This window comes from Hibiscus syriacus, unplaced genomic scaffold (genome assembly GCF_006381635.1).
Source record: "Hibiscus syriacus cultivar Baekdansim isolate YM2019G1 unplaced genomic scaffold, ASM638163v2 tig00110794_pilon, whole genome shotgun sequence".
NCBI classification, from domain to species: Eukaryota; Viridiplantae; Streptophyta; class Magnoliopsida; order Malvales; family Malvaceae; genus Hibiscus; species Hibiscus syriacus.
Window position 1 is genome coordinate 769,141 of NW_024062865.1, and position 24,313 is coordinate 793,453.

Consider the following 24,313-nt stretch of genomic DNA (forward strand, 5'->3'; position numbering starts at 1 on the left):
AATCCCGCCTAAAACAAATTTGAAATTGAAATCAACTTATTAGTTTCCCATTATTATATCTCCTTCGATTCCTATCCCCTCGGAGTCTGAAAACTACACTCAGAAACAATGGCAAAACCAGCAGTTGCTTCTACTAAAAAGGAATCCAAGCCTCACCATCCTCCGTACCTTGAGGTTTCCTGTTTCCCTCTTCTTTACAAGCTTATAAATGATTCAACTATTCTCTTTTTTTATTTTGGGTTTTTGTAATTGCAGATGATTTGTGAAGCAATATCGACCCTAAAGGACCGGACAGGGTCAAGCCAGCAAGCCATTGCCAAGTTCATCGAGGGAAAGTACAGTAAAATGCTGCCCCCTGATTTCAAGAAACAACTATCGGTTCAGATAAAGAAGTTCGTGAAATCCGAGAAGCTTGTGAAACTCAAGAACTCCTACAAGATTTCCTCGACTGAAAAGCTGAAGCTGACGATCAAAGAGACCGAGAAAAAAGAAGAAACTATTGATAAGAACAAGTCCCCAAAGCCCAAAGAAAAGGCTGCGAAGAAGGTATCCGAGAAAAGCGAGAAGACCAAGAGGCTGAGTCAAGTTAAGACCCCAGAGGCTCTTAAGAAAGCTAAAACGGATGTGAAGAAGAAGACGGCGGTTTCCGGTTCCAAAGTGAAGCGTTTGAGTCAGGTGAAGACCCCAGAGGGATTGAAGAGGAAGACTAGAAAGTAGCAAGGGATTGATGATGGTGTTAGGGTCCGTTTGGTTCACGGAACGTAAGATTATTAGTAGGAATGTAAAATTACTAGAAATGTTGTATTTTGTGTTTGGTTGGTTTAGCAGGAATGTAAGATTATCGTGTTTAATTAAAGAAATAAAAGATTATTAAAATATATATTTAATCAAATTATCCTTATTATATATATATATTTAATAAATTAGAAAATATTTATATATTTTCTTTAAAAAAAATTAAATTCATATAATTTTTTTTACAAAATTAAAAATATAAAAAGATTTAATGAAAGAGTAAAATTTTATTTTAACCCATTAACTTCATATAATATTTTAATTATATAATTTTTTATAAATCTAAAATAGTTTAAGGATAAATTTATAATTTAACATTCGTAAATTTTTTATTATTCAATGACAGAAGAAGAATATTTTTGAAAGAAAAAAAATTAAGGGTATTTTACTCTAAAATACCGGTAATCCAACAATACTTAAGGAAATGGAGGTAATGACATTCTCGGTAATATACCCCAAAAAATCACTATTGTTAATCTTACATTACAGAAAATGGGATTTCCGTGCTAACCAAACGAGGAAACATGTGGATTCTATTCCCATGAGAATCACACGTTCCCCCATCCAAACACCCCTTAACATCCAAACACCCCTTAAGGGGTGTTTGGTTCAAGGATTTTGGGATTCCTACCATGAGAATCCCACATTCCCATGTTTAGTTGGTCGAGAATCTTATTCCCGGTAATGTTTTATTACCAATAGTAGATTTTTTGGGTATATTACCGGGAATGTAATTACCTCCATTCCCTTAGGTATTATAACATTACCGGCGTTTTAGACTAAAATGCCCTTAAATTTTTTTTTTCAAAAATATAATTCTTTTGTCATTGAATAATAAAAATTCTACGAAAGTTAAATTACAAATTTATCCTTAAATTATTTAAATTTACAAAAAAAAAATCTATAATTAAAATTTTATATTAAGTTCATGGGTTAAAAAAAATTTACCATTTCATTAAACCTTTTTTATATTTTTAATTTTGTAAAAAAATTATATAAATATTATGAATTTAATTTTTTAAAGAAAATATATAAATATTTTACAATTTGTATTCTTATACGAATATATAATAAGGACAATTTGGTCAAATATATATTCCAATAATTTTTTATTCCTTTAACCAAACACAATAATCTTACATTCCTACTAAACCAACCAAACACAAAATATAATATTCCTAGTAATCTTATTCCCTGGTAATCTTTTATTCCCACTAGTAATCTTACATTCCGTGAACCAAACACACCATGGTTTCTTTTTGGTTTTATGCGGATATGCTTGTTATATATTATGATGCATATCTGATGATGGAAATGCCTCCTTCGATGGAGATTTTATTTGCTTCCGCTCTCGAATTCCTGGATTCTATCAACTGATGTTTTTTCAATGTAATTTGAAAGGAAAGATTGCTGCTTTTGGTGCTGCCGTTTTTTGTAATATAAATTGAATACTTTTCTTCTTACAAAAAAAATTAAAGCGACAATGAAAAAAATTAACTGTTGATTTGTTTAGTTTAGTTGAAAACGAGAGGAAGGGCATGGATGAATTAGAAAAGGATGAGACAACTGCAAGTGTGGTGATGGAAAGTTGGAAACGTGGAATGTCCACACAAACTGAATACTGAGAGCGACACCCGATATAAATGCCGATACATATTCACTTCTCTCATTTATGATCGCCACTACCCTCTCTATATAGTCGATTTGATCTAACTAATTCGTTTTTTTTTTAAATTCTCTCGTTCTAACATCCGTTGATCAATATTTTTTGATATAGCACCTTTTCGGCTGAGGTTGTATAAAGGCGTATCCCTGGAGACGCGTTTTACCTGGGTTTATGATGAATCAGATGCCACGTGTGAAAGGCGCATCCATGGGGATGCGCCTTTCACGAGATTATGCTGGATCGGACGCCACGTGGGGAAGGTGCATCCCCGGGAACTCGCATTCCATTAAATGCCATAAATACCCACATCCGTTTTCCCCCAACTACCCCTCCTCCTCCCTGTATAAACCCTCTCTCATTCTTCACACAAAAATCATATTCTCATCTCTTATATAACTCAAATTCTCCAACTATTTGAGTTTTAAATTTCTTATTAGTGGTAAAAAATTTATTTTTAAGTTAGTATTTTTTATATTTTATAGTAATATAATTATATAAATATTATTTTTTATTAAAATAATATTTATATAATTGTTATTTATTTAAATTAATTAATTAATTATTTTTTGTACTAATTATATTTTTTGTCTGCAGTTATAATGGAAAGTGAAATACTGCTGCGATTGGATGCAAACCATATCTCCAGACATTTTAGTAATATGGTAATATTTTTTTATAATTAATGTTAATATTTATTATTTTTTAATTTAAATTTATAATAATTTTATATTAATTATAAATTTTTATAATGCATATTATTTAAGAAAATGATCGTATTTTAGAGACTTTTATTAAAAACTCGCGTATACCGACACCGCAACGTATTTTGTCATATTTATCTTCTGCTGGGTTTGGGTATATTGCAACAATTATTGGCGGTTGCAAACTCGAACCTGTCCTAATTTCTGCATTGATTGAGAGGTGAAGGTCCGAGACACACACATTTCATCTTCCATGTGGGGAAGCTACAATTACATTGGAGGATGTCTCTATGCATCTGGGGCTTCCCGTCGATGGGAATATTATGTGTGGTATGACGGATGGTAATTGGCAATCAATGTGCATGGAGTATTTTGGAGCTGCTCCGCCAGAGTTTAATGGAGGTAGAATAACTTTATCATGGTTGAAAGTTAATTTTAAAGTTTTGAATGAAAATGCTTCAGATGATGAAGTAAAGGCATGTGCTTGGACTTATATTTTACGAATCATTAGAGGAATATTGATGTCCGACAAATCTCGCAACCAAGTGCATTGTATGTGGTTGTGGCATCTGATTGATTTTGATGAAGCTGAAAGATATAACAGTTTTTAGATTTCTCTTTAGAAAAATGAGTCGTGCGACAAATTATAAGAAAACTGCTATCGGTGGATGTCTCATGCAATCATGGGCGTAGTTCCGCATGCCTTTTTATGCCCGATCGTCAATGAACTATACATATTCCCCTTATTATTGAGGTAATTTTTGAACTAAATTTTGATTTAAATATTTTTATTTAAATAAGGTGATATTTAATTTATATTATATTTCATAGGTTGTCGATGAAAAGAAAGAACTATAGAGATATACCTACTGGACTAGAGAAAATCAATTTACTTATTGATACAAAAACTTAGTCTTAAGTATGTTTTGAATTATTTAAATTATATATTTACATTTTAATTTCAGTAGATACGCGAGTGATGAATTAAAAGTTTACCAATTATTAGACTGGATTCCAAAAAGCCGTGTCCGCTCGACGCTTTTTGGGTACCCTATGACTTGTACGGCCACCCACATTGAAGTCCTAGCCGAGTTTAGTCGCCGGTAAATTCCCAGTTTTCAGTTTTTCATTTCATCTACATTATTAACTCATTTATCAATCAATTTTTTATTCTATTTTTTATTGCTTCTGAATTTTATTAAAACCAAAAAGAAAAAAAAGGTTGGAGCATTTCTCATGGAGTTCTGTAGTTTTAGTGTTTTAGTTGCATTCGAGGTTCAAACAGAATCAAAGTTTATCCTTTCCGTGAAGCAGTGCACTTGGTAAATAGTCTTTCAACACGGACTCTGCATTGCTCCATCAGGCATCTTTTTTTCTCTCTCGTTGAATTGGATCAAAATATGATTGAAAGAGACGAAATTTCAGAAATGAAATGAGCCGAATTTATGTTGTTGTAGGTGGAGTTGCAATGAAGACAATGGACATATGACGGAGTGGGAAAAAAGGGCATTTGATTAATTCTTAATATCCAGCCAAAAAGGACCGAATTGAAACAGGGGTGGAGAACAACAAACTACAGGACATTGGAATGATGGTTTTGGATAAGCCTGTTGCTTCCTTGGTTGATGAAGCTTGTAAGATTTTTCATTTTGGTGGCAGCGGTGGAAGGCTTGTGAGCTACCAACATGCCCACACTGTTCCTTTGCACACTTAGGTGGCAATCACATATTCTCCCCCCTTCAGCCTCGGATCCTTGTGTTTATTTCCTGGTAATTTTTATTCTCCCCGCTTATGTTTTCAACATCTCCGAATAAAGAGATACCCACAACACTATTAATTCACCCATCAAATAAATTATTTTAATAAGGCATGGTGGCATCGGAAGAGGGACCTAGATGTCATTGTTGCGTACGAACTGTCCAAAGTAGGAATGGGGGACCCATTCCTTTTGTTTTAACTTCACACGTGGCCAGCTGGTTTCGATTTTTGTAGAATCAACCTTGTTTACAGCCCTACGATTTTGATCCTTTCGTCTTCAATCTTAATTTTGTAGCTTAACTGGTATATCTATAATTTGATTAATTAATTAGAAATGCACATAGCAGCAGATGATGCGGACCTACATAGTTTTCCCCTGACGCTGACAGCTTTTGTCTCCATTATTCTAATCATTGCCTAATCCCCTTGGTTTTAATCATTAGGTGAGGTTTTATGAATTTCTAGGAGAAGCCGAGAGGGTGGCAGTGCCCGCCGGTGAAAGCTATTATTTTTTATAAAGAAGGACGCGGATGCAATTAGTTCACGGATGGATCGAGGAATAATGGGAGTTTGGAGGCATCTGTCCCTCTAAAATTTTAAATTATTATACATTTTAGATTTTTTTATAATATATTTTTATTTTTTTAAAATTTTATAAGTTCGACATCTCTTAAAAATTTAGAAGTTCATCCTTAACATAGAATCATCTTAGAGTCATCTGTTTTTATTACCTTCGTCCTTAGAGTAGGTTATTCATGCAGGTAAAATGGGTAAATGCTTGCTGGCAATTAGTGTGATATGCAGATATTTTTGGGGGATAAATGGCACCCTGTTCATAAATGCGATCTTTAGCATTCCAGGAAATAATACATCTTACAACACATCCTCACAAGCCGGACCCTGAAGCTTAACTTTGCTGTGTTAACTGCGAGAAAAATTTGATATTTTTACCAGAAAAGAATACATCTTAAGTCTTTTAAAATCATGTTACAGTTAAGATGGTATCAAGTTTTGGTGGTTACGTAAAAGAGGACAGAATAAACTGGGTTGTATCCTTTGGCCAGAAAGTGTCAAAAGCAGAGAGACATGTTTGGTTTCAGGTTCTAAAACCATTGATAAGTCGACTGTGGCATGTGAGGGAAAAAGGCCACAAAAAAAGAATAGAGGAAAAGGTAGACGTAAAATGAGTGTCCAAGGCCCTGAGAACCTTTACAGCTAGAAATAGCTAATGAATTAAAGACGGAGACCATCAACAATCATTGGTCCATCACCTTCTTCCACTTCTACAGACAATTACATTACAAGCTTCCCTGACTAATCTGGAATAAATTTCTCTTGCTTCATTGAACTTGAGCTTTATCTGGATTCTAATAAACTGTGTTTGACCTGGAAGCAAAGGTAAATTTCAAAGCAGCCTCAGAATTTATTGAATCTGTACTGCCGTAGATGTCTAAACCGGAGAATGCTATGCTATGAGCTCCTCTCGTGCTGCGATAATACGCCTACTAGCGTTATCATTTTTATTCACGGAGTCGATATACCATAAGATATTCCTTGTTGCCTTGTGAAATGGAGAGAAACATGCGATTTGGAAATTGGAACCGGTTCAACTTGTATAGGAGAATGGATCCAAATTCATGTGGAATCAGGCCTGCCAATCCATGGGAGCTTCCGAGCTCAGTGGAAAAGCGTTGGGAATGCAATAAAACAGAATATAAGTCAGTGGGCAGACTAGATTCTTGTGGACAGGCATACAATAAATGGTGCTTGTGGACAAGCATGTTGTATTTATTCTGGGTGATGGTGGGAATTCTTTATTTTCAGTTATACAAGACAGTAACTTGGGTGCTGAAAGTAGTGTCAACTTCCAGTAAAAAAGTGACACATGCATTTTTGGTCCATAAAGGTCAATGCACTCGAATCGGATGTGCAAAAGCAAACAACATATTCAAGAATTATTTATGGTTAGAATTTTAAACTCATTAAATGAATTCATTGGTAAAAGGATGTGTTGTTCTATCTTATAATGGCAAAAAACTATTTAAAAAATTTTATCGGAGTGGAATGTGCACTTCCCAGTATACTTCCTAGCAAAGCTCCCACGGTCATTGCAGCATTGTTGGCTTTCTAACACTTGCTCTTCTGTTGCTAATGAAGCAATAATAAGCTTTTGAATTGCTTGCCTTCAACTGCCCCAAATTCTATTTTTCAATTGCTTTCTTTACACTCAATACTTGTTTGGCCTTTGGGTTAGCCTTGATTTTTAGCATTGAACTTTTGGTGCATATTGAAATGTTTTTAAGTTTCACTAGAATCTACTCCATATATTCAAGTATTCATCCATTTGTTTGCAGTATAAAGTATAATGAGAAGATATGTACTATGCCAAATTGCCTATTGCCAATTGCCAAGCAGCGTTCCATAATACCAAAAGAAAATAGAAATCGGTGCAATAAGAAGAACAGGTCATGATTTCCAGAGCTTCCAAAAGTCGGTAAAAAGATCGAATTGGAGAAGTCTATCAATTTCTATGCTAAGCTAGCTTCTTGTTAAGCTGAAGAAACAAGAAAATGCACCTTTAAAGAAATAATAATAATAATCTAACTTTGTGTCAAACCAAAGTAATTAGAACTGCGCGGGAGGTATCCACCCATGTTAGGTTGAAGTCCAACAAGTGCAACCTCCTCTTGCTGCAAATAACATATCGTCAAAGAACTTTGAATCAGTAATCGTAAAATTGAACTAATAGTCATACATTAGTGACTAATATTTTAAGCTAACCTATTTAAAAGATGCATGAAAGAATTTCACATACCAAAAACGAGGGATCATAGATAATTTCGTCAGCAGCTGAAAATGGGTTTGAAAGCTCTGTGACTGTTCCTGCAGTACACTGCAGATTTTCTTCCTTTGAGATGACAACACCATCACTAGGAGGAAAATCATTATGGTATAACGAGTTCGGTCGACAAGGATAATACAAGGAGGCATCGGTTTGTAGACCGTGACTCAATTGGGAAACAATATTCAAGTCGAAAATATTGTTCCCTCTATCAACTTGACTTGGAACTGTACTTAAAACATCTCCATTTGCAAGATTTTCCTGTGGAAGCGGATATGAAGATGCGGCTGTGGGTGTAGGTGTGGGATGGAATTGTTGGTAGGCATTGAGATCTCTGTTACCAGCCGATCGTGCACTTTCTTTCTGAAGATGCATGCGATATTTCTGCAACATGTAATTGCTATATGAGTGTTTATACGGGATTTGTTAATAGTGCATATAAGATATGTTAATATATTGCACCTGAAGATGACTGGCAATATTGGCTCTTGTAAGATAAGTTACATTCATAGCTTGCATACGCTCCAAAATTTTCTTAGGAACATCATCTGCAATAACATTATCACGTGTCAAAACAAAGCATTATCTAGAGGAAATTTTTTCAAGTATAGAGCTAGAATGGTTCATACCGCCATGTCCAAGTTGATTCACAGCAGTAACAAACAACTCATGGAGCTCCTGTGTCCAAACCACCCTCGGTTTCTTCCAGTTCGTCGCTTCGTCGGAGGATTCTCCATCATTAGATGAATCTTCGCTCCTCCGTTTCAAGCATTGCAGACTTCTTTTATCTATGGCCGGGATGTTTCGATTAGCGGTGGCGGAAGCATCATTAGACAGCTGTAATAGGCTTAACCTGTCAAAGTTAATGTTGTCAATGCCAGGCTGCTGAAATTCTGCAAACAAACGTATCTTCTTGCGAACCACATGCTGCCAAATGAGACTAATAGACTCCATGCGAACTGGTTTCACCAAAAAATCACAAGCTCCTTTGACTATACCCTTCATAATAACTCCTTGTCTTTCATCCGAAGACATCACTGCGTAAACATAAACGATTCAAATATATACAGATTAGGTTGAAAAAGCATAGTCAAAATTAATTGCATGTATTTTTAACTTACTAACGACCGGCAAGTCCATCTCTGAAACAATGATCTCAATAAGCTCGAGTCCATGAATGTCAGGCATATGTAAATCACATATGACAATATCAAATCTGTTGTTTTTCTCACGAAGCAAAGCAAGGGCATCACTCCCGTGCTCACACTTGGTAACTGAAAATCACCATATCAGATCATAAAATCATCAGAACAAAACTAGTTTTTCATACACACACCACATATAGCTTACATAAAAATTATAATTTCACTTATCCGAACCCTAAAAATCATTTTTTGAGGGGATTGAGAACTCAAAACATCTAACAATGATCCAACACGAAGAGTAATAAATTCTCAACTGACAGAAAGACACAACATGCCTTGATATAATAACTTTCGAAGCATTCTTTCCAGTACCAGGAGACATGTTTTATCATCATCAACTATAAGAACCTTCAAACCAGCTGGGAATTCAGCAACACCGTTATCATCAACGATGCTCATTGCACAACTTCTTTTCTGAATTAATGGAACAAAGAGGAAGCTGGTGGCTGAACTTTTTTCCCCCCACTTTACATCTCTTGTACTTGTAGGATATGTTTTTGTTAATTTTTTTATCCAAAACTATATACGAGTAAGGTTGGGAGAGAGACTGAGAGAGAGTAGGGTTTTGTGTTAGTTTGTTTGGTTTGTTAAGTTTGGGAGAAATCTAAACGTTGAAAAGTCCTAGCTTTTTTCTCTTTCCTTTTACCATTAGATTCAATTCAAAGAAGGCGTATTTTCTTCATTTGTCAATTTTTTATAATTATTTATTCACTATTTTAATTATAATGGCAAGTATAAGTAAATAACATCTCCTGGATTTACTGCCCAACTTCCCTTATAATATTAAATTACGCCAGTAATATAGCGTAATAGTCCTATTGTGATATTTTTTTCAAGATCATTATAATAATATCATAATCTTATTTACAATTTTTATTTTTAAAAAATAAATTATATTATAACGCCTACGACATCTATAATCATAATATTACCGTCGTAATTGTACTGCAGCCATGTTATTACTTCCACGTAAAGGTGCACAAAAAATTCGAATATCTGATTTTGTGTAAAAAATATTTGAAACCGGATTTGAGAAAAACCGATTTTTTTAAACCGAATAGTATAACCGGTTTGGGAAAAAATTGGACGACCGGAGTTTTTACCGGATTAAAAACCGGTTTGAAAAAACCCGGATAAAAAGCTGGTTTTTTATCCGGAAAAAAATCCGGTATGGGGTTTAAAATTTTGGATGACCGGATTTTTTACCGGATTAAAAACCGGTTTTTTTTAAAAAAATCGGTTTTTTTCAAACCGAAACCGGTTACACCGGTTACATCATCCGGCCCTCTAAACCGGTTATGATTCAAACCGATTTTTTTATAAATCGATTTTTTGACTTAGTGAAAAAACCGGATCAAATTTAAATCCGGCTATGTACATCTGTACCTCCACTTATTCTCGTTAAACAGGATGGTAATGGAAAGTGTAAACACAAAATAATCCATGTTGTTTGTTTCTGTCTATGTCTATATATATTTGGGGAATATGATTTGAATAGCTTGTGGATTAAAATATTAGATTTATTAGTCATCGTGAACTCATATATAAAATTTTCGATATCTACTGTTCGATTTATCTTTTAGTATTAGTAGGATGCAGTTGGATATCTAATATTCAAAATTTAACATTCATTATCTATTTAATTTTAAATTTTGTTTCAAAAATAATTTAATAAAATTGAATATTTAACTTGCGCACTGTTAAAGATATAATAAATAAATTTTAGATTTTAAATTCGAGTATTTAAAATATATACATAATTCATATTAAACTTAACTGAAAATTTTGAATGAAGAAATTACATCTAATGATTCCAATTATTAAATCGTAGAAGATCATTGATTCTCTCCGTAAAATTACACGTCCACTAAAGACGAGCGCCCCTTGTATATAAATAGAATGAACAAAAATCCATGTACCCTTGTGATCATCTATAATTTTTATTAAAAAAATAGTTGACTCTATTCTCATATATAATGGAGTGAGGGGGGTAAAGTAGTAAGCTGTCCTCAACGCCAGGTTGAGAGTAGCTTCCGTAGAAGACCTCTGGCAATCAGAATTATGAATTGCCCACCGTATGACTCGATTCCACGACCACAAGATTAAGAGCCTTACGCTCTACCAACTAAACTGAACGGACAATTATCTATAATTTTTATTAACAGATTTAATATTTATGACGCCGTTAAAATTTAGATTCAATCGTCCGTACACCATCAAACAGAGGGCAAGAAGCTTCATAGAGATTGACCTGAAACCAACTAAACTCAATTTAACAAATAAATAAAGTAAATCACTGTATTCATAATCAGGAAAATATGCCAACAACGATCCAAAGATTGGATTGGAATCCTCGAAAGCCTTTGCAATTGTTATTTCTTTGGTTGCGTTCATCTTCTTTGCCGTCTCCAAATGAAGGCATTAAAGCCTTGGAATGAGCTTTGATTAACTCTGCCATCTTACCTAAGCTCCTTGAATATTTGCAGCTATTTCTTCCGATTTTTCAACCCACGATGGCGGAAAACATACCGTAAAATCATTATGTCGAGAAAAAAAAAAGAATTAGGGGAAATCAAGTACCTCGATTGCAGTGTTAACCATTTCAATTACCGTCCCGCCAGAATTGGATGCCAAGGAAGAGAGGGAAGCTCGAACGTTCTTCACTGCATTGCTGGTCGTTTTTTGTACTTAAAGGCCCGGTTTCTCGCAGCCATTAGGAGAAGAATTCAAAGCGCTACGAACTCGCCGAGAAAGGTTGAAGATGGTAAAAGCTTTGAATTGAATTTTGGGTAAACTATCACTTTTATTCTAAGTTTTGTATATTTTTTTTACCGAACTCAAAAAAAACATAATAATCGATCATTTTTTGGTTTATTTAATTAAAATTTGATATTTTATTTTTATTTAATTAAGATAAGTCGAAAGTTAATTGTCGTTAAACTTTTAACGGATTGCAGATGTGACAAAATAAATTTATAAAAATAAAAAAATAAACTACATAAATGGTCACTAATATTTGAATAAATTTTTTCCTTATTAAAATTTTAAAAATAACAAATTGATCACTAAAACATTCAATACGTCGTTGAATGATGATTTTATATCTCATGTATTCCAAAAGCTTACTAATTTTTTTGTTTATTATTTAAAATATTTGATTGCTTCATGTCCATAAAAGTTAATCTCTAAGTTTTGTTTTTAAATTTTAAAAAGTATATATATAAAAATTAGAAATACTTGGAAACTTACAATGCTTTTAGGATAAATTAGATATAAAATCATTACTCAAGGACCTATTTGATGTTTTAGTGACCAATTTGTTACTTTTAAAACTCTAGTGAGAAAAATAAAAATTTATTCAAATATTAGTGACCATTTATGTAATTTATCTTTTTTAATTTTATAAATTCACTCTACCACGTTAGAAATCTATTAGAGGTCTAACCTCATTTAACATCAGTGATCATATTTTAATTAAAGAAAAAAGAAAGTTTCCAAATATTATATTTTTTAAAATCAGTGAGTAAAAATATACAAAATTTATACAAAAATGATCAATCCTGTAATTTACCCTTAAAATTTTTCATGGTTCTCCTCTTATTTCAGAAACAAACAACAGCCGTGAAGATGGATCCGCGTTCAATGTAGATATGATATGGGCCTTGGTTCGGTCATTTGGGCCTTAATTTGGATCTAAATAAAAAAAATTACATATATTTTGAGCTCTTTACTATGCATCCTGGAAATTTAATGTAATCTCTACCTTTTTCTTTCCAAAAAAAAACACAAAAAATAAAAATAAATAAACAGCAAAAGTACAAAAACAGCCACGGTCGGCGCCCGCAGTTCCAGATCTATGAAGAAACCTCAATTTATGATAAAAACCCAAACTATAGAATGAGGTGATATACACAAAGGAACTAAAGAATTAAAATGCATAAAATATGTATAGAAAAGATAATAATTATCACGAACGTATAAGGTCGTTCGGTAATTAAAAGAAAAGTTGTCTGTTTTAGAGATTCCGACTTCAAACAGTTATGTATGTAAAATATGTCTGTATTGTTGATAGATTAAATTTTTTTTAAACATATATTATTTTATAATTATTTCAAACTATTCAAAAATATATTAATTATTACAAATTCATATGCTTATAACCTGGAATAGTTATAAGATATTATATGTTTATAATATTTTTAATCATTAATAAAATATACACACCTTACAAACATAATTGTTTGAATTTAAAATTTTAAAAAGAACAATACTTACTTTTATCATTAAAGTTGTTCAATATATTTAAATAATAAATATTCTAATAAAATAATTTTTAAAATTATTGTTAAGATAAAAATAAAATAAATAAATTTGGAATGGAATGGAATTTTTATTTTTAGATTTATTTTGGCAGTCCTACTTATTATTATTATTATTATTATTATTATTATTATTATATATATATATATGGATTTTGGGTCCATCCCTGGTTTTAGATCCATCGTGGGTGGTTAAGAGGGTAGTTAATGATAAATACGCGGGAGTTGCTGGTCATTTCAGATAGTCTGAATTTGTGTTCGCTAAGGTTCCAGCTCTCCTTCACGAATTACAACCTTATAAAAAATAAAATAAAAATTCCCCCTTTTTCCCTTTCTCCTTGTTATTTTTTATAAGAACCCCTTTCTCCTTGTTAACTCGCTCTTTGTTATTAAACCAGAAAGGCTGAAGAAGAAGAAAAAAGAGGAGTCTAAGAAGCTGCCCTGCTAGATTCTTTCTCTTTTGTAAACAAACCCAGCTGCAGTTTAGAGCGTTATCTAAAAGTTTCAATGGAGGATGATACTTGGAGCTCTGCCCTCTCGGCTTCATCTAGGAGCTATCAATCCACTCTTAAATCCCATAGTGGTTGGTATTTTATATATTTGTTTGGTTTTGTTGCTTTTTATTTTGAGTTTTTGTTTCCTGGATTTTATGCGGTTACCGAATGGGTTGTTATTGATTTTGGAAGCAGATCTTTTTATTGATTTTGAAGAGATTGAAGAAGATGATGAATTGATGACGGAATACCCCTGCCCGTACTGTTCGGAGGATTTTGATTTACTTGGATTGTGCTGCCATATCGACGAGGAGCATCATCTTGAAGCTGGCTATGGGGTATGCACTAGCCCTTTTTCTGGATTTATTGTTAGGCATGAATTTTTGCTTTTTGTTTTGTAAGATTGTTAGAATTGATACTCAAGGAACGTTCTACTCTTCCTGGATATGCTTTAGTTTGGTAATCGACGGTCAAATATGGTTAGACAAGAGGGGATCTTTTAGTGCCTGTGCATAAGTTGACCCAGCAAAAGAAGGCCTTGAAAGTCGAAACTCGGTCAGCTCTTTGAATTCTATTGTACGGATCCATTTTTCAATGCTATGCCTTTGCCACTTGGGGGAAGATAATCGGGCATTGGACAGTGTTTGGTAATCCAGCTGGAAACTTAGATTGGTGAATAGATGTTATCGGAACTTAATTCCTCGATTCATTTCCCCCATTCTTATTTAGTATTATCATTCTAGTGTCACTCAATTTATGAACACTTTCTAACATCTTGCAATTCTGTCTTGGCATAAATTGTTATTGTTTACTCATGGAAGTTTATATACTTATTATTGGCTGCATCCTTCTTGCCCAAATTATATGTCTTATAATATCTGCCCTCACTGTTAGTGAATGGATGATTGCTAAAGCTACTGACAATCTTTGTTCTCACCTTCATGTTTTTAACGGCAACCTGTCTTTATTTTTTGTCCATAAAGCCTGTTTTTGAAACCGACATTCATTCATAATATTCTAGAGCCCTATTAGCTTATGTACTTTGGTGTCATTGATTGAAGTCGGTAGATCATTCTCTCTCCCTCTCTCTTTTGTATACGTGTCGGTTTGTTGGCAAGAGTCAAGACTTTGTATGTTATCAGGGTAAATTATAGCTAACGGAACTTTCCTTAATATGCTTCATTACATAAGACTTCTGTTTGAGAACAACAAATTTGATGCCGACCTTGCCAAAAGGAATTCTTATTGAATCTCTGAATAATCGGGGTACTTAAAGATAGCTTAGTTTTAATTGTTGTTTAGACGTAAATGATGTTTAAGATCAGTTAATCAGTAATTCAGTATTGCTTATAATTGCAGGTATGTCCTGTTTGTGCTCAGAGAGTGGGTATGAACATGGTTGACCACATAACAACACAGCATGGGAATATCTTCAAGATATCCTTTTATTACTTTTTAGTTGAAAGATTTTGCTTATTTTGTTTCCTTTTCCTTTCCTTTTCTTTCAACTACCTGTTCAAGATTATGCTATTGTGCTTGAATCATTTCTCATGACATTCTGTTTCTTTTACTAAATCTCTTTGAACCAGTTCATTTTAGATATTAACTTTCTATGTATGACCATGAGGCTGCTTTGAGGGTGTTTTTTTTATATAATTTTAGGCCATGTACTTTGAGGTTCATGATCTGTGTCCCTTGACCAATGATCACAGTAACCACAAATTAAAGTTTCATAAAGGCGACTCTGATTCACCTCTTTCTTCCTTGAGGAAGGAGTTGCATGATGCGCATTATCAATCTCTTCTTTCCAGGTCGTGGTCTTCACTTTCTTCCTCCAATACTGGACCCGATCCGTTGCTTTCATTTCTTTACAGTGCACCTCCTGCTGATTCATCGGAAAGTGTACAGTCTGCCTCTCCTACTGAAGTGACCTTGGAAGAAAAAGGCTCAAATGAGAAAGTGATAGAAAAGTAAGCTTTTATCTATTTTTAAGATATTTTCTGCACTGTTTGAGCTCAGCAACACCCTTTGGATACTGTGCTGTAACAGCATGATTATGTCATCCTTTGGATACTGTCCTGTAATAGCATGATTATGTGATTCTTTGTCAAAGTGTTGAAGAGGTATATTACACTAAAATGAGAGATCCTTTTTTCCTCTAAATTCTGGAGCTTAAAAAGAATGTGTTTCGAGGGCTCCTACTTGATCTTTGATTTAGTGCCTAGGGTAATGACAAGTTGAATCTCATTACAGTAAAGTAGATCTTTTATTTTTTCTAATTGATTTCTTTTGCTTAACAACTTCTGGAACTTGTTGCCTTCTGCTGTTAATGGTATCAGGATATGATTTTACCTTTCTGTTTTTACCCATTCCTTCTAGTGAGTATTACTTAGTTTTCCCTCTCTAACCGAAAGGAACTTCATGATAGCCTTTATGTTGTGTACAGAGATGTTCACCCGTTGCCATTGTCGGATAAGGAGCACTTGGAGAAGGCGAGCAAGTGTGAGTTTGTACAAGGGCTATTGTTATCAACCATATTCGATGGTGGCTTATGATCAAGACAGAAGTGAAAGACGGACCGCCACTTCCATCTTTTAACAAACGGGCCGTCATCCATGATCTTGCATTGATACTTCAATGTAGAAGCTAGGGATAGATTCAAGAATGTAATGTAATTTATGTAATAAGTTGTTGTTTTATCAATTAAGGCCCCAACAGAGATCAAACTCTTGTGTTTTTCCAGTTTAAAGCATCAGTTCATAAAAGCCATTATACCAGCTTTGTTTAAAGCTTACATTTGCTAGTAAACCTGAATGTATAGCTTCATAGGTATTTAATAAAATCGAACGATTATTTCAGTAATATAGTACGTGCCATGATAATGGCTTATGACCGTGCTATGGTATGTTTATGCTTCATATTTGTGATTCAACCGCCTACCATGAAGGATCCGATGTATCCAAATACTTGCCTTTTTACTTAAATATCACACATTTAGAAAATAACATTTGAATTGATATTTTTTTTGAACAAACATTAGATTCGTTTTTAGAAGAACAAAAAAATGTGCTTCTAAATAAATATGAACAAAAATAGTATGCGTTTTGAATTTTCATCGGTATTCCTAAATATTTATCAAATAAATATGGTGCAGAAAATCAAGGCTATTTTGTTAATAATTTACAAGTGTACCAAGTACATAAACCAGGCTCACAGCAAACATCTGTCAATGATCAGGATTCCGATGTGCTGATAGTAGTTTCTTGGTCCCTACATCAATAAATTGCAAAAAAAAAAAACTGCCTTGCATGCATCATTTCCGACACCCGCCGAGTTTAATGAATGCAGTCTAGTAGCAAACAACTGACCACCTTTTCCATTTTCCTCATGCACACTGCTGCATCAAGAGGGAACTTACGGGATCATAATAAGGCTGAAAAACAGGCTGCTACTTAGAGAAGTTCTAAGTGAACCAAGTATCATTCCAACTGAGCCTTTAAGTTTCCCCAACCTACAGAAAATATCGGTTACAGAGAATTAAAGTACCTTTGTTATCTCCTCTGCGAGTTATGCGATACAAAAAAGTGGAAATCAGGATGCTGGACTTGTAAACATTGCAGCCAATGGTCAGCGGCTTGTAACAGAGAGCTTGCTTGCTGCCATTCTTGGCCACCAACGGGAGTCAAAATTGAACCTTTCAGCTTATACGAAGCAAGGCCAAAAACTGGTAGAGGGATATTTGTAGATTCATCAACACCAATGACTTTCCTACTACTAGAAGCAGGATACTGCAGCTGATTTTTTACTGTACCAGCTGTAAAATAATGAACAAAATAAACTCAACGGAACACTAAGAACCCGGCAACATGCCCCGTGATCATAAATGAGAGAGAAAGGGGTATACTTTGAGAATGTGTTGACAAAGAATGGAAGGTCAAGAAAGATGCATCCAGATTTTGTAGGGTTGGACCCATAGGTATTCTGTATATTGGGTACCCATAGACCAATAACAATATAACCGAACATAGATGAAGTTTAAAAGAGCAATGACTTGGTCAATCTTTAGAAGGATAAGATGTCCTACCAAGCCACTGAAATCCAACTTGCTGGCAATAGATCAGAGCTCCTGTACATCCTGATCCCTGGAAATTGAGATGCAAGACTTGAAATCTGGTGGGTAAGAAAAAGGTGTCACAAGCATTTTAGTCAGAACAAACAAACATTTGAAGAGAAAGAACTTAACATTCTAAATCACCACATGTGAACTTGCCATGTCATATAAAGGTTTCCGTTGATGTGGTTGTTCTTGTTCAAAGTATTCAAAAACCAGCTGCCGAGTCGACTTGCCAACCTCAACTTCATCACTAGAGGAACACATATGTGATATATTCGTACTCTGGGAGTTGTGCTGTGCCCAAGCTCCATCAACACCACCTTTTACTCTCCTGTCTGTTTCAGAGTCACTAATTCCAGCACAACTAGTTTCTCTCAAAGACTCGGCATTGCCATCCTCACTAATCCTGATAGTTGAATAGATTGGCAGATTTTTGCAGATTAACAGTAAGGAAACTCAAACTCCAAACGTTTCACATACATATCACCTAATGTCAGGCATACGGCTCTTAGTTGCATGCTGCTTAACCAGTACATAGAATAAGATCTAACGAGTAACAAATAGTGTCATCATCCAAGGGCGAGAGTAAAGCAAGGCAGTGGTATCAGATGTAGCATCATAAATAAATGATATGACAATAAGCAACCAGATGTATAAAGTATAATATCAAGATTCACCATAAATCAAGTGTGGGAAGCATATTCCATGGTTAATGAGAATGCAACTAGAGAACAAGTCAAATTAACATTAAGAATCAGTTCGCATAGAATATTGTAATAGTGGATGCATTATGTAGGAAACGCAACCAATCATTCTCAAACAAGTTAGGTTCTCTAAACAGAGCATCCAAGGTTTCTTGCTGCCAGATAATATGGAAAATTATATATATATATATATATATACAATATCAACCATTAAAACTTATTGTCACTGTAATAGAGAAAGCATAAGAACCAGTAATGTATAAAAATCTAGAATACTCAGCGGCCATGTAGTTAAGAGGCAATCCGACATAATAAAAAAACATTAACACCAACAACCATATTAAAAGGGAAGAAATAGGAAGGATATTGAAGTAAGAATATCACCTTGGCCTATGTGGATCTACATACAATTGTATGCCTGACAAGTAAGGAACATAGTATTGCTTAACAGAATCAATCCTGTTCAACACTAGCGGGACTCCAAGGCCATATGCACTCCACTCACTAAAACATTCCCAAAGATCACTGAGACAATAATACGAGCTAAAATCCGTTTCAAGAGTTTCCCATCCCCTATATTTTTCCTAGAAAATCAATAAAAAACACACACAAATGGATGTCATGAAGTAAAAAATTAACCAAGAGTAAATAAATATATAATGAAACCTCTTTCAAACTCTAAATTAAATAAAGCTTGAACCAATTAAGCATTCTAATATAGTACTATTGATGGAAGTTATGGAACCATAAGTATATGAAAGAAATAAACCCATTCTTCTATTTCCATTTACAAGACTGCAACGTTGTTACAAACCAGATAAATCTAACTTCTTATCACTTTAGGACCACAAGAATGAAAGTCACAGACTCATAGTAAAAAACCCCACTATTAATTAGCATAATTAAATATAATTCTCTACGCGTTGGAATTTGTAACAAACAGAATATTTCATTTCTAATTAAGAATTTATAATCATTTGTATTACTATTACTTTCATCCAAAAAAAACATTAGCATTAATTTCCTAAAATAAGCTCATCTTTAACTCTCAAATACTTTGCCTTGTTCTTTTTTCTTATAGCCATTTAAAAGTTGTAAACAAAACTCAAATAAAAATTCTCATAACTTTAGTTTCAAAAAAGAAAAAAACTACAACTATTTCCTTTTCACATTACCTCAGAGAAGCAATAAGCCGGAACAAAAGGAGTGACCGCTTCCATGAGCCTATCCAAATTGGACAGTTTAGCAACCTTCGTCGACGACAATGTAGACTCGTCAGAATCTGTCTGGATCTCAGTCATTGAATCGACCGAGTTGACTCGGCTCTCCTTGTTCAACGGTCTCCATATCTCATCTTGCGTCGGTGTGTGTATCTGCTGCTGCTGCCTGTACAGGTGCTGCTGACGCCGCCGCCTCACCGCCGGTGGCTTGTGGAACCTGTCCCTCGTCTGAGTTCGGGTTACCATGAAACCTCCCGAGTTTGGCATCCTACTGTTTTGGGGGAAAGGGGGCAAGTTTTACTCCTTTAGCCGAAGTAGTGAAATTGAAAGGATATGGAGGGAAATAAAGAGTTTTGGAGACGTTTTTAAGCGGCAAAATTTGAAAACGAAAGTGAGAAGCACCCGAGTTTGTTTAGGGCAAATTACCTATTTAATCACTATGTATTGGCATATTGTTGTGTTTCTGACTTTTTGTCACCTAACTATTAAACTTTTCATTTTAATCAATAATATAATTTTATCATTCTATTCTAATCACTGACTATTAAATACTTAAAGACTTAAATGAAATAACAAAAGAGTATGATATTATAATAATGGGTAAACTACACGTTTAATATCCTAACTATCATTTTTGTTTCGTTTTAATCACTTAACAATTTTTTTCCAAAATTATAATATTACATTTTAGTTTCATTTTATTCATCTACCATTAGAAAACTAACATAACTTGAAGTGATATTTTTTTTATTTTTTTCAATGATGATGTGTTATTACCTTAGAGTGACACATCATCATCACCGTTAATTTTTTAACGATGGATGATTAAAATAAATTATTAAATATAATTTTGATAAAAATAATAATTGAATGAAAAAAAACAAAAAAAAAAGATAATTAGGATACTAAAACGCATAGTTTCCAATGTAATAATTTTAATCTTAAATTTTCTATATTTTATCAATTTATTCTTAGTTTAGAATAATTTAATAAATATAAATTTTTATATTTATAAATTCTACCCATTTAATTCACAAACATCATCATTGGTAACCACTACAATTTTAAGTAAAAAACATATGAATTGGTTTTAGAATCTATAAAAAGATAGTAACAATTATAATATGAAATTTAGAATTTTTTAAAATTGTAAAAAATAATAAAACCAAAATCTCTTTCCTAAGATAAGTTATACAATTTAATGTTAAGTTTAATAGGAATGCTTCAATTATTTGAAATCGGTTACAAAATTTGACAAACCACAAATGCACATGTGTTTGATTTGAACTTTTTTGATGGAAGATTTGTTTGAAGATGCATTCATCTTTCATTTATTTTTTTGGCTTTAAAATTTATAATGGTAAATTAATATAATTTGCAAATATAAATATTTTTTCTCTTCCCAATGGCTTCTACTCTTTTTATTAAAAAAAGTTGTTATAGCAGGAATTAAAAATTAACAAAACGACAATTTCACCCTCTCTTTCCTAAACATTTTAATCGTTTTAATTATTTATTATCGTTTTCTAAAAAAATATGGGTAAAGTACATAAATGGTCCCACGACTATAGGATATTGTTTGTTGAGTTCTCTGACTATATGATGTTGCTTTCTTGAGTCCTTCAACTATTAAAAGTTACCAAATGGTCACTCGACTATTCATTATGTTCCATACCCGTCCTTTTTGTTAAAAAAATTGATGGCAATCTGAGCTGAGTGTTAACTTGCTATTGAGATATGATAAAATTCGATCTCATGATCTCAAACAACTATCATATCTCAGTTAACATGTTAACGTCCAACTCAGACAATCATTATTTTTTAACGAAAAATGATGAGTTTGGAACATAATTAATAGTTTGGTAACCATTTTATAAATTTTAATAGTCAAGGGACTCAACAAAGCAATGTTTTATAGTCAGTGGACCATTTTATAACTTTTAATAGTTAGGCACTCAACAAAGCAATATCCTATAGTCGGAGTACCATTTGTGTACTTTACCTAAATATTAATTATTATCCCTTCAATTAGTTATAATTTTGGGTAAATTACACAAATGATCATTCGATAATATGGTACTATTTTGTTGAGTCTCTTGACTATTAAAAGTTACAAAATTGTCCATCAACTATGTGGCGTTATTTTGTTGAGTCCTTAACAATTAAAAGTTACAAAATGGTCACCTGACTATTCATATATTTCAAACTAATCATTTTCCATTAAAATTTTGACGGTTGTTTGTCCTAGATGATAACATGTTCATTGGAAATATAAAATAATATTTTACTGATGTCAATTGGCACCGTCATTGCTTTCAAGCATTGAGTTGATGACATAATGTTTCAAGCACTGGCTTGATAACATAATATAAACGGAGATTCGATCAATAAAATACAACTCAAATAGTTATAGGATCATAATTTATCATATCTCAGTCAACAAGTTAACATCTAACTCAGACGACCACCAATATTTTAAAGGAGAGTAACAATTTGTAAGATATGAATAGTCAGGAGACTATTTTGTAATTTTTAATAGTTAGATGAGTCAATAAAGTAATACCCTATAACGGGGACCATTTGTACTTTACCCTTTTTGTAGGTTAAGCGACCTTTGAACCTAAAATAAGAACCCAAACTATATTGCTTTTCCCAAAGTGATGTATGTTTTTTTTTCGGTCAATCCAAGTGCCTAACATTACAAATGGTACCACTTTAGGTGTCTCGGCCGTAACGGCCGTTAAAATATCTCGTTAAGTGACACATGTCATGTTCTAGTAATTACAAAATATATTTAAATTTTTTAAATTTTTTATTATATTTATTAAAAATCATAATTTATCTAAAATTATATATATATATATATAAACCAAAGCCCTAAAAAATCTCTAATCCCTAACCCTAATCTTAACCTTACATCTCTTGTCACCCACGGCCACCACCGTCGATGCCGTCCTTTCCATCTCTCTAGTGGAATAACATCGTCCTTGTTGTCGAATTGGTCGTTGAGATCCTGTGGAGTATCAATTTAGGGCGTCACGATTTAGTCACGATTTTAGGCCCCATGGAGTCGAGATGGTCGTCCTTGCTATCAGGTAACTAATCACTGGTAGAGGCACGATCGGGTGGAGGTTCGATCGACGATAATGGTGGCGACCGACACAGATATATAGATTAGATTTAGGTTTTTCAAAGTTTATAGGGGTTAAAATTTTCAAAAATTATGGTGTTTTTGTTATAAAAAAGTATAAGTTGTTTTTTTAAATAAACTTTTCAAAATCACCGTAATGTGGCACGTGTCACTTAATAGTGAAAATTAACGTCCATAACGGTCGAGTCACCTTAAGTGGTAACGTTTGTAACATTAGACATTTGAATTGACTGAAAAAATTTAAACATTTTTTTGTGAAAAAAATGGTATAGTTTGGACACTTATTTTTTACATTAAGCATTTATTATCACAAATCATATAAATAATAGGCGCAATTAAATTATGAAAAATATAGATTTAAATAAAATTCATTCTAATATCTAAATGAGAAGATGTTATGATAATAAGATACAAAACATAGACATTAAAATTCATGTACGTATATTTAAATAAGAAAATTTGAAAGGTACAGAACATAGCCACTAAAATGAAATTCATTCTAATATCTAAATGAGAAGATGTTACAATTATAAATAATTTATTAAAATTAAGTTATAACTCTAACACTTGTTTTTATTATCTTATGATAAACAAATCTGTTATTATAAAGAATATATTTCAATATACATTCCAAGGATTCTACTATAAAAAAATTCCACATCCATCCCGAATTTTATTTATTCGTCAAACAAGTCATACTTTAGTTCAAAATTGGACTGCTCATACAAGTACTTTTGCACTTAAAATAAGGGGTGATTAATGAGTTGAGCAGCTCGTGAGTAACTCGAACTCGACTCGGTTAAAATTCGACTCATATTAACTCGACTCGAAATTTTAATGAGCTGAGTCGAGTAAAGTATAACTCGATTTGATAAGTTCATGAGTAACTCTTTATTTTTTTATAACCTTTTAGTAGTTATCTTAAAAAAATTATTTCATTCAAAATTTATTAATTTACTAATAAATAATAAAAAAGATGATAAATGACTAATATATTAATTTTCTAATAAATAGTTAAAAGTACTAAATTATTAATTAATAATTATCATTTTGCTACAAACAAATATCAAACCCAAATTATTATTTTAATGTATTTATGGATTTTTAATTTAATGTTTAGACTTTGAATTTGTTTCATACATTTTTATAATTTTTTTGGTTAAATTTATTAATTTAGTTTTATATTAAGTTATGTATAGTATTAATATATTTTACTTATAGTTAAACAAAATAAAATAAAATTTTTGGTGAGCTTAACGAGCAACGAATTTAATGAGCTTAACGAGCAACGAGTCAAACAATAATTTTTTTAACGAGCACGAGTCAAAAAAATTTTAACGATCT

The 24,313-nt window shown here is 32.9% G+C and overlaps 4 protein-coding genes across 5 annotated transcripts; 2 read left to right on the top strand and 2 right to left on the bottom strand.

Moving 5' to 3' along the window:
- Window positions 1-68: 68 nt before the first annotated feature.
- LOC120141162 (histone H1-like) lies at window positions 69-751 on the top strand. Its single transcript, XM_039156092.1, has 2 exons — window positions 69-174; window positions 256-751. The coding sequence occupies exons 1-2, from the start codon at window positions 109-111 to the stop codon at window positions 715-717; spliced, it is 528 nt and encodes a 175-aa protein (XP_039012023.1). The 5' UTR covers window positions 69-108; the 3' UTR covers window positions 718-751.
- Window positions 752-7,520: 6,769 nt separating this feature from the next.
- On the bottom strand, window positions 7,521-9,383 carry LOC120141288 (two-component response regulator ORR21-like). Its single transcript, XM_039156209.1, has 6 exons — window positions 9,243-9,383; window positions 8,884-9,036; window positions 8,392-8,799; window positions 8,225-8,310; window positions 7,736-8,146; window positions 7,521-7,610 (listed from the first exon to the last, which is right to left on the bottom strand). Exons 1-6 carry the CDS (start codon window positions 9,364-9,366, stop codon window positions 7,521-7,523), a joined length of 1,272 nt encoding a protein of 423 aa, XP_039012140.1. The 5' UTR covers window positions 9,367-9,383.
- Window positions 9,384-13,623: 4,240 nt separating this feature from the next.
- LOC120141318 (protein DEHYDRATION-INDUCED 19 homolog 3-like) lies at window positions 13,624-16,642 on the top strand. 2 transcript variants are annotated; one of them, XM_039156236.1, is made up of 5 exons: window positions 13,624-13,869; window positions 13,976-14,118; window positions 15,140-15,217; window positions 15,491-15,750; window positions 16,227-16,642. In XM_039156236.1, the coding sequence occupies exons 1-5, from the start codon at window positions 13,794-13,796 to the stop codon at window positions 16,333-16,335; spliced, it is 666 nt and encodes a 221-aa protein (XP_039012167.1). In that variant the 5' UTR covers window positions 13,624-13,793; the 3' UTR covers window positions 16,336-16,642. The 2 variants fall into 2 exon arrangements, with proteins under 2 accessions (XP_039012167.1, XP_039012168.1); XM_039156237.1 differs by lacking the exon at window positions 16,227-16,642 and adding an exon at window positions 16,120-16,141.
- A 648-nt stretch (window positions 16,643-17,290) lies between these two features.
- Window positions 17,291-20,171, bottom strand: LOC120141228. The gene is made up of 6 exons (XM_039156160.1): window positions 19,774-20,171; window positions 18,983-19,182; window positions 18,051-18,300; window positions 17,865-17,950; window positions 17,685-17,776; window positions 17,291-17,594 (listed from the first exon to the last, which is right to left on the bottom strand). Exons 1-6 carry the CDS (start codon window positions 20,083-20,085, stop codon window positions 17,332-17,334), a joined length of 1,203 nt encoding a protein of 400 aa, XP_039012091.1. The 5' UTR covers window positions 20,086-20,171; the 3' UTR covers window positions 17,291-17,331.
- Window positions 20,172-24,313: the final 4,142 nt, after the last annotated feature.

What these genes read in the sequence shown, in the direction of transcription:
- LOC120141162 (XM_039156092.1), top strand. Translation starts at nt 109, where the DNA reads ATGGCAAAACCAGCAGTTGCTTCTACTAAAAAGGAATCCAAGCCTCAC. An exon ending in ACCATCCTCCGTACCTTGAG is followed by an intron (nt 175 to 255) that starts GTTTCCTGTTTC and finishes TTGTAATTGCAG; the next exon opens with ATGATTTGTGAAGCAATATC.
- LOC120141288 (XM_039156209.1), bottom strand. Translation starts at nt 9,366, where the DNA reads ATGAGCATCGTTGATGATAACGGTGTTGCTGAATTCCCAGCTGGTTTG. An exon ending in TCGAAAGTTATTATATCAAG is followed by an intron (nt 9,037 to 9,242) that starts GCATGTTGTGTC and finishes GGTGATTTTCAG; the next exon opens with TTACCAAGTGTGAGCACGGG. An exon ending in TCTATGATCCCTCGTTTTTG is followed by an intron (nt 7,611 to 7,735) that starts GTATGTGAAATT and finishes TGTTATTTGCAG; the next exon opens with CAAGAGGAGGTTGCACTTGT.
- LOC120141318 (XM_039156236.1), top strand. Translation starts at nt 13,794, where the DNA reads ATGGAGGATGATACTTGGAGCTCTGCCCTCTCGGCTTCATCTAGGAGC. An exon ending in ATCTTGAAGCTGGCTATGGG is followed by an intron (nt 14,119 to 15,139) that starts GTATGCACTAGC and finishes TTATAATTGCAG; the next exon opens with GTATGTCCTGTTTGTGCTCA. An exon ending in AATGAGAAAGTGATAGAAAA is followed by an intron (nt 15,751 to 16,226) that starts GTAAGCTTTTAT and finishes TGTTGTGTACAG; the next exon opens with AGATGTTCACCCGTTGCCAT.
- LOC120141228 (XM_039156160.1), bottom strand. Translation starts at nt 20,085, where the DNA reads ATGCCAAACTCGGGAGGTTTCATGGTAACCCGAACTCAGACGAGGGAC. An exon ending in GTAGATCCACATAGGCCAAG is followed by an intron (nt 18,301 to 18,982) that starts GTGATATTCTTA and finishes TTCAACTATCAG; the next exon opens with GATTAGTGAGGATGGCAATG. An exon ending in TTTGTCAACACATTCTCAAA is followed by an intron (nt 17,595 to 17,684) that starts GTATACCCCTTT and finishes ATTATTTTACAG; the next exon opens with CTGGTACAGTAAAAAATCAG.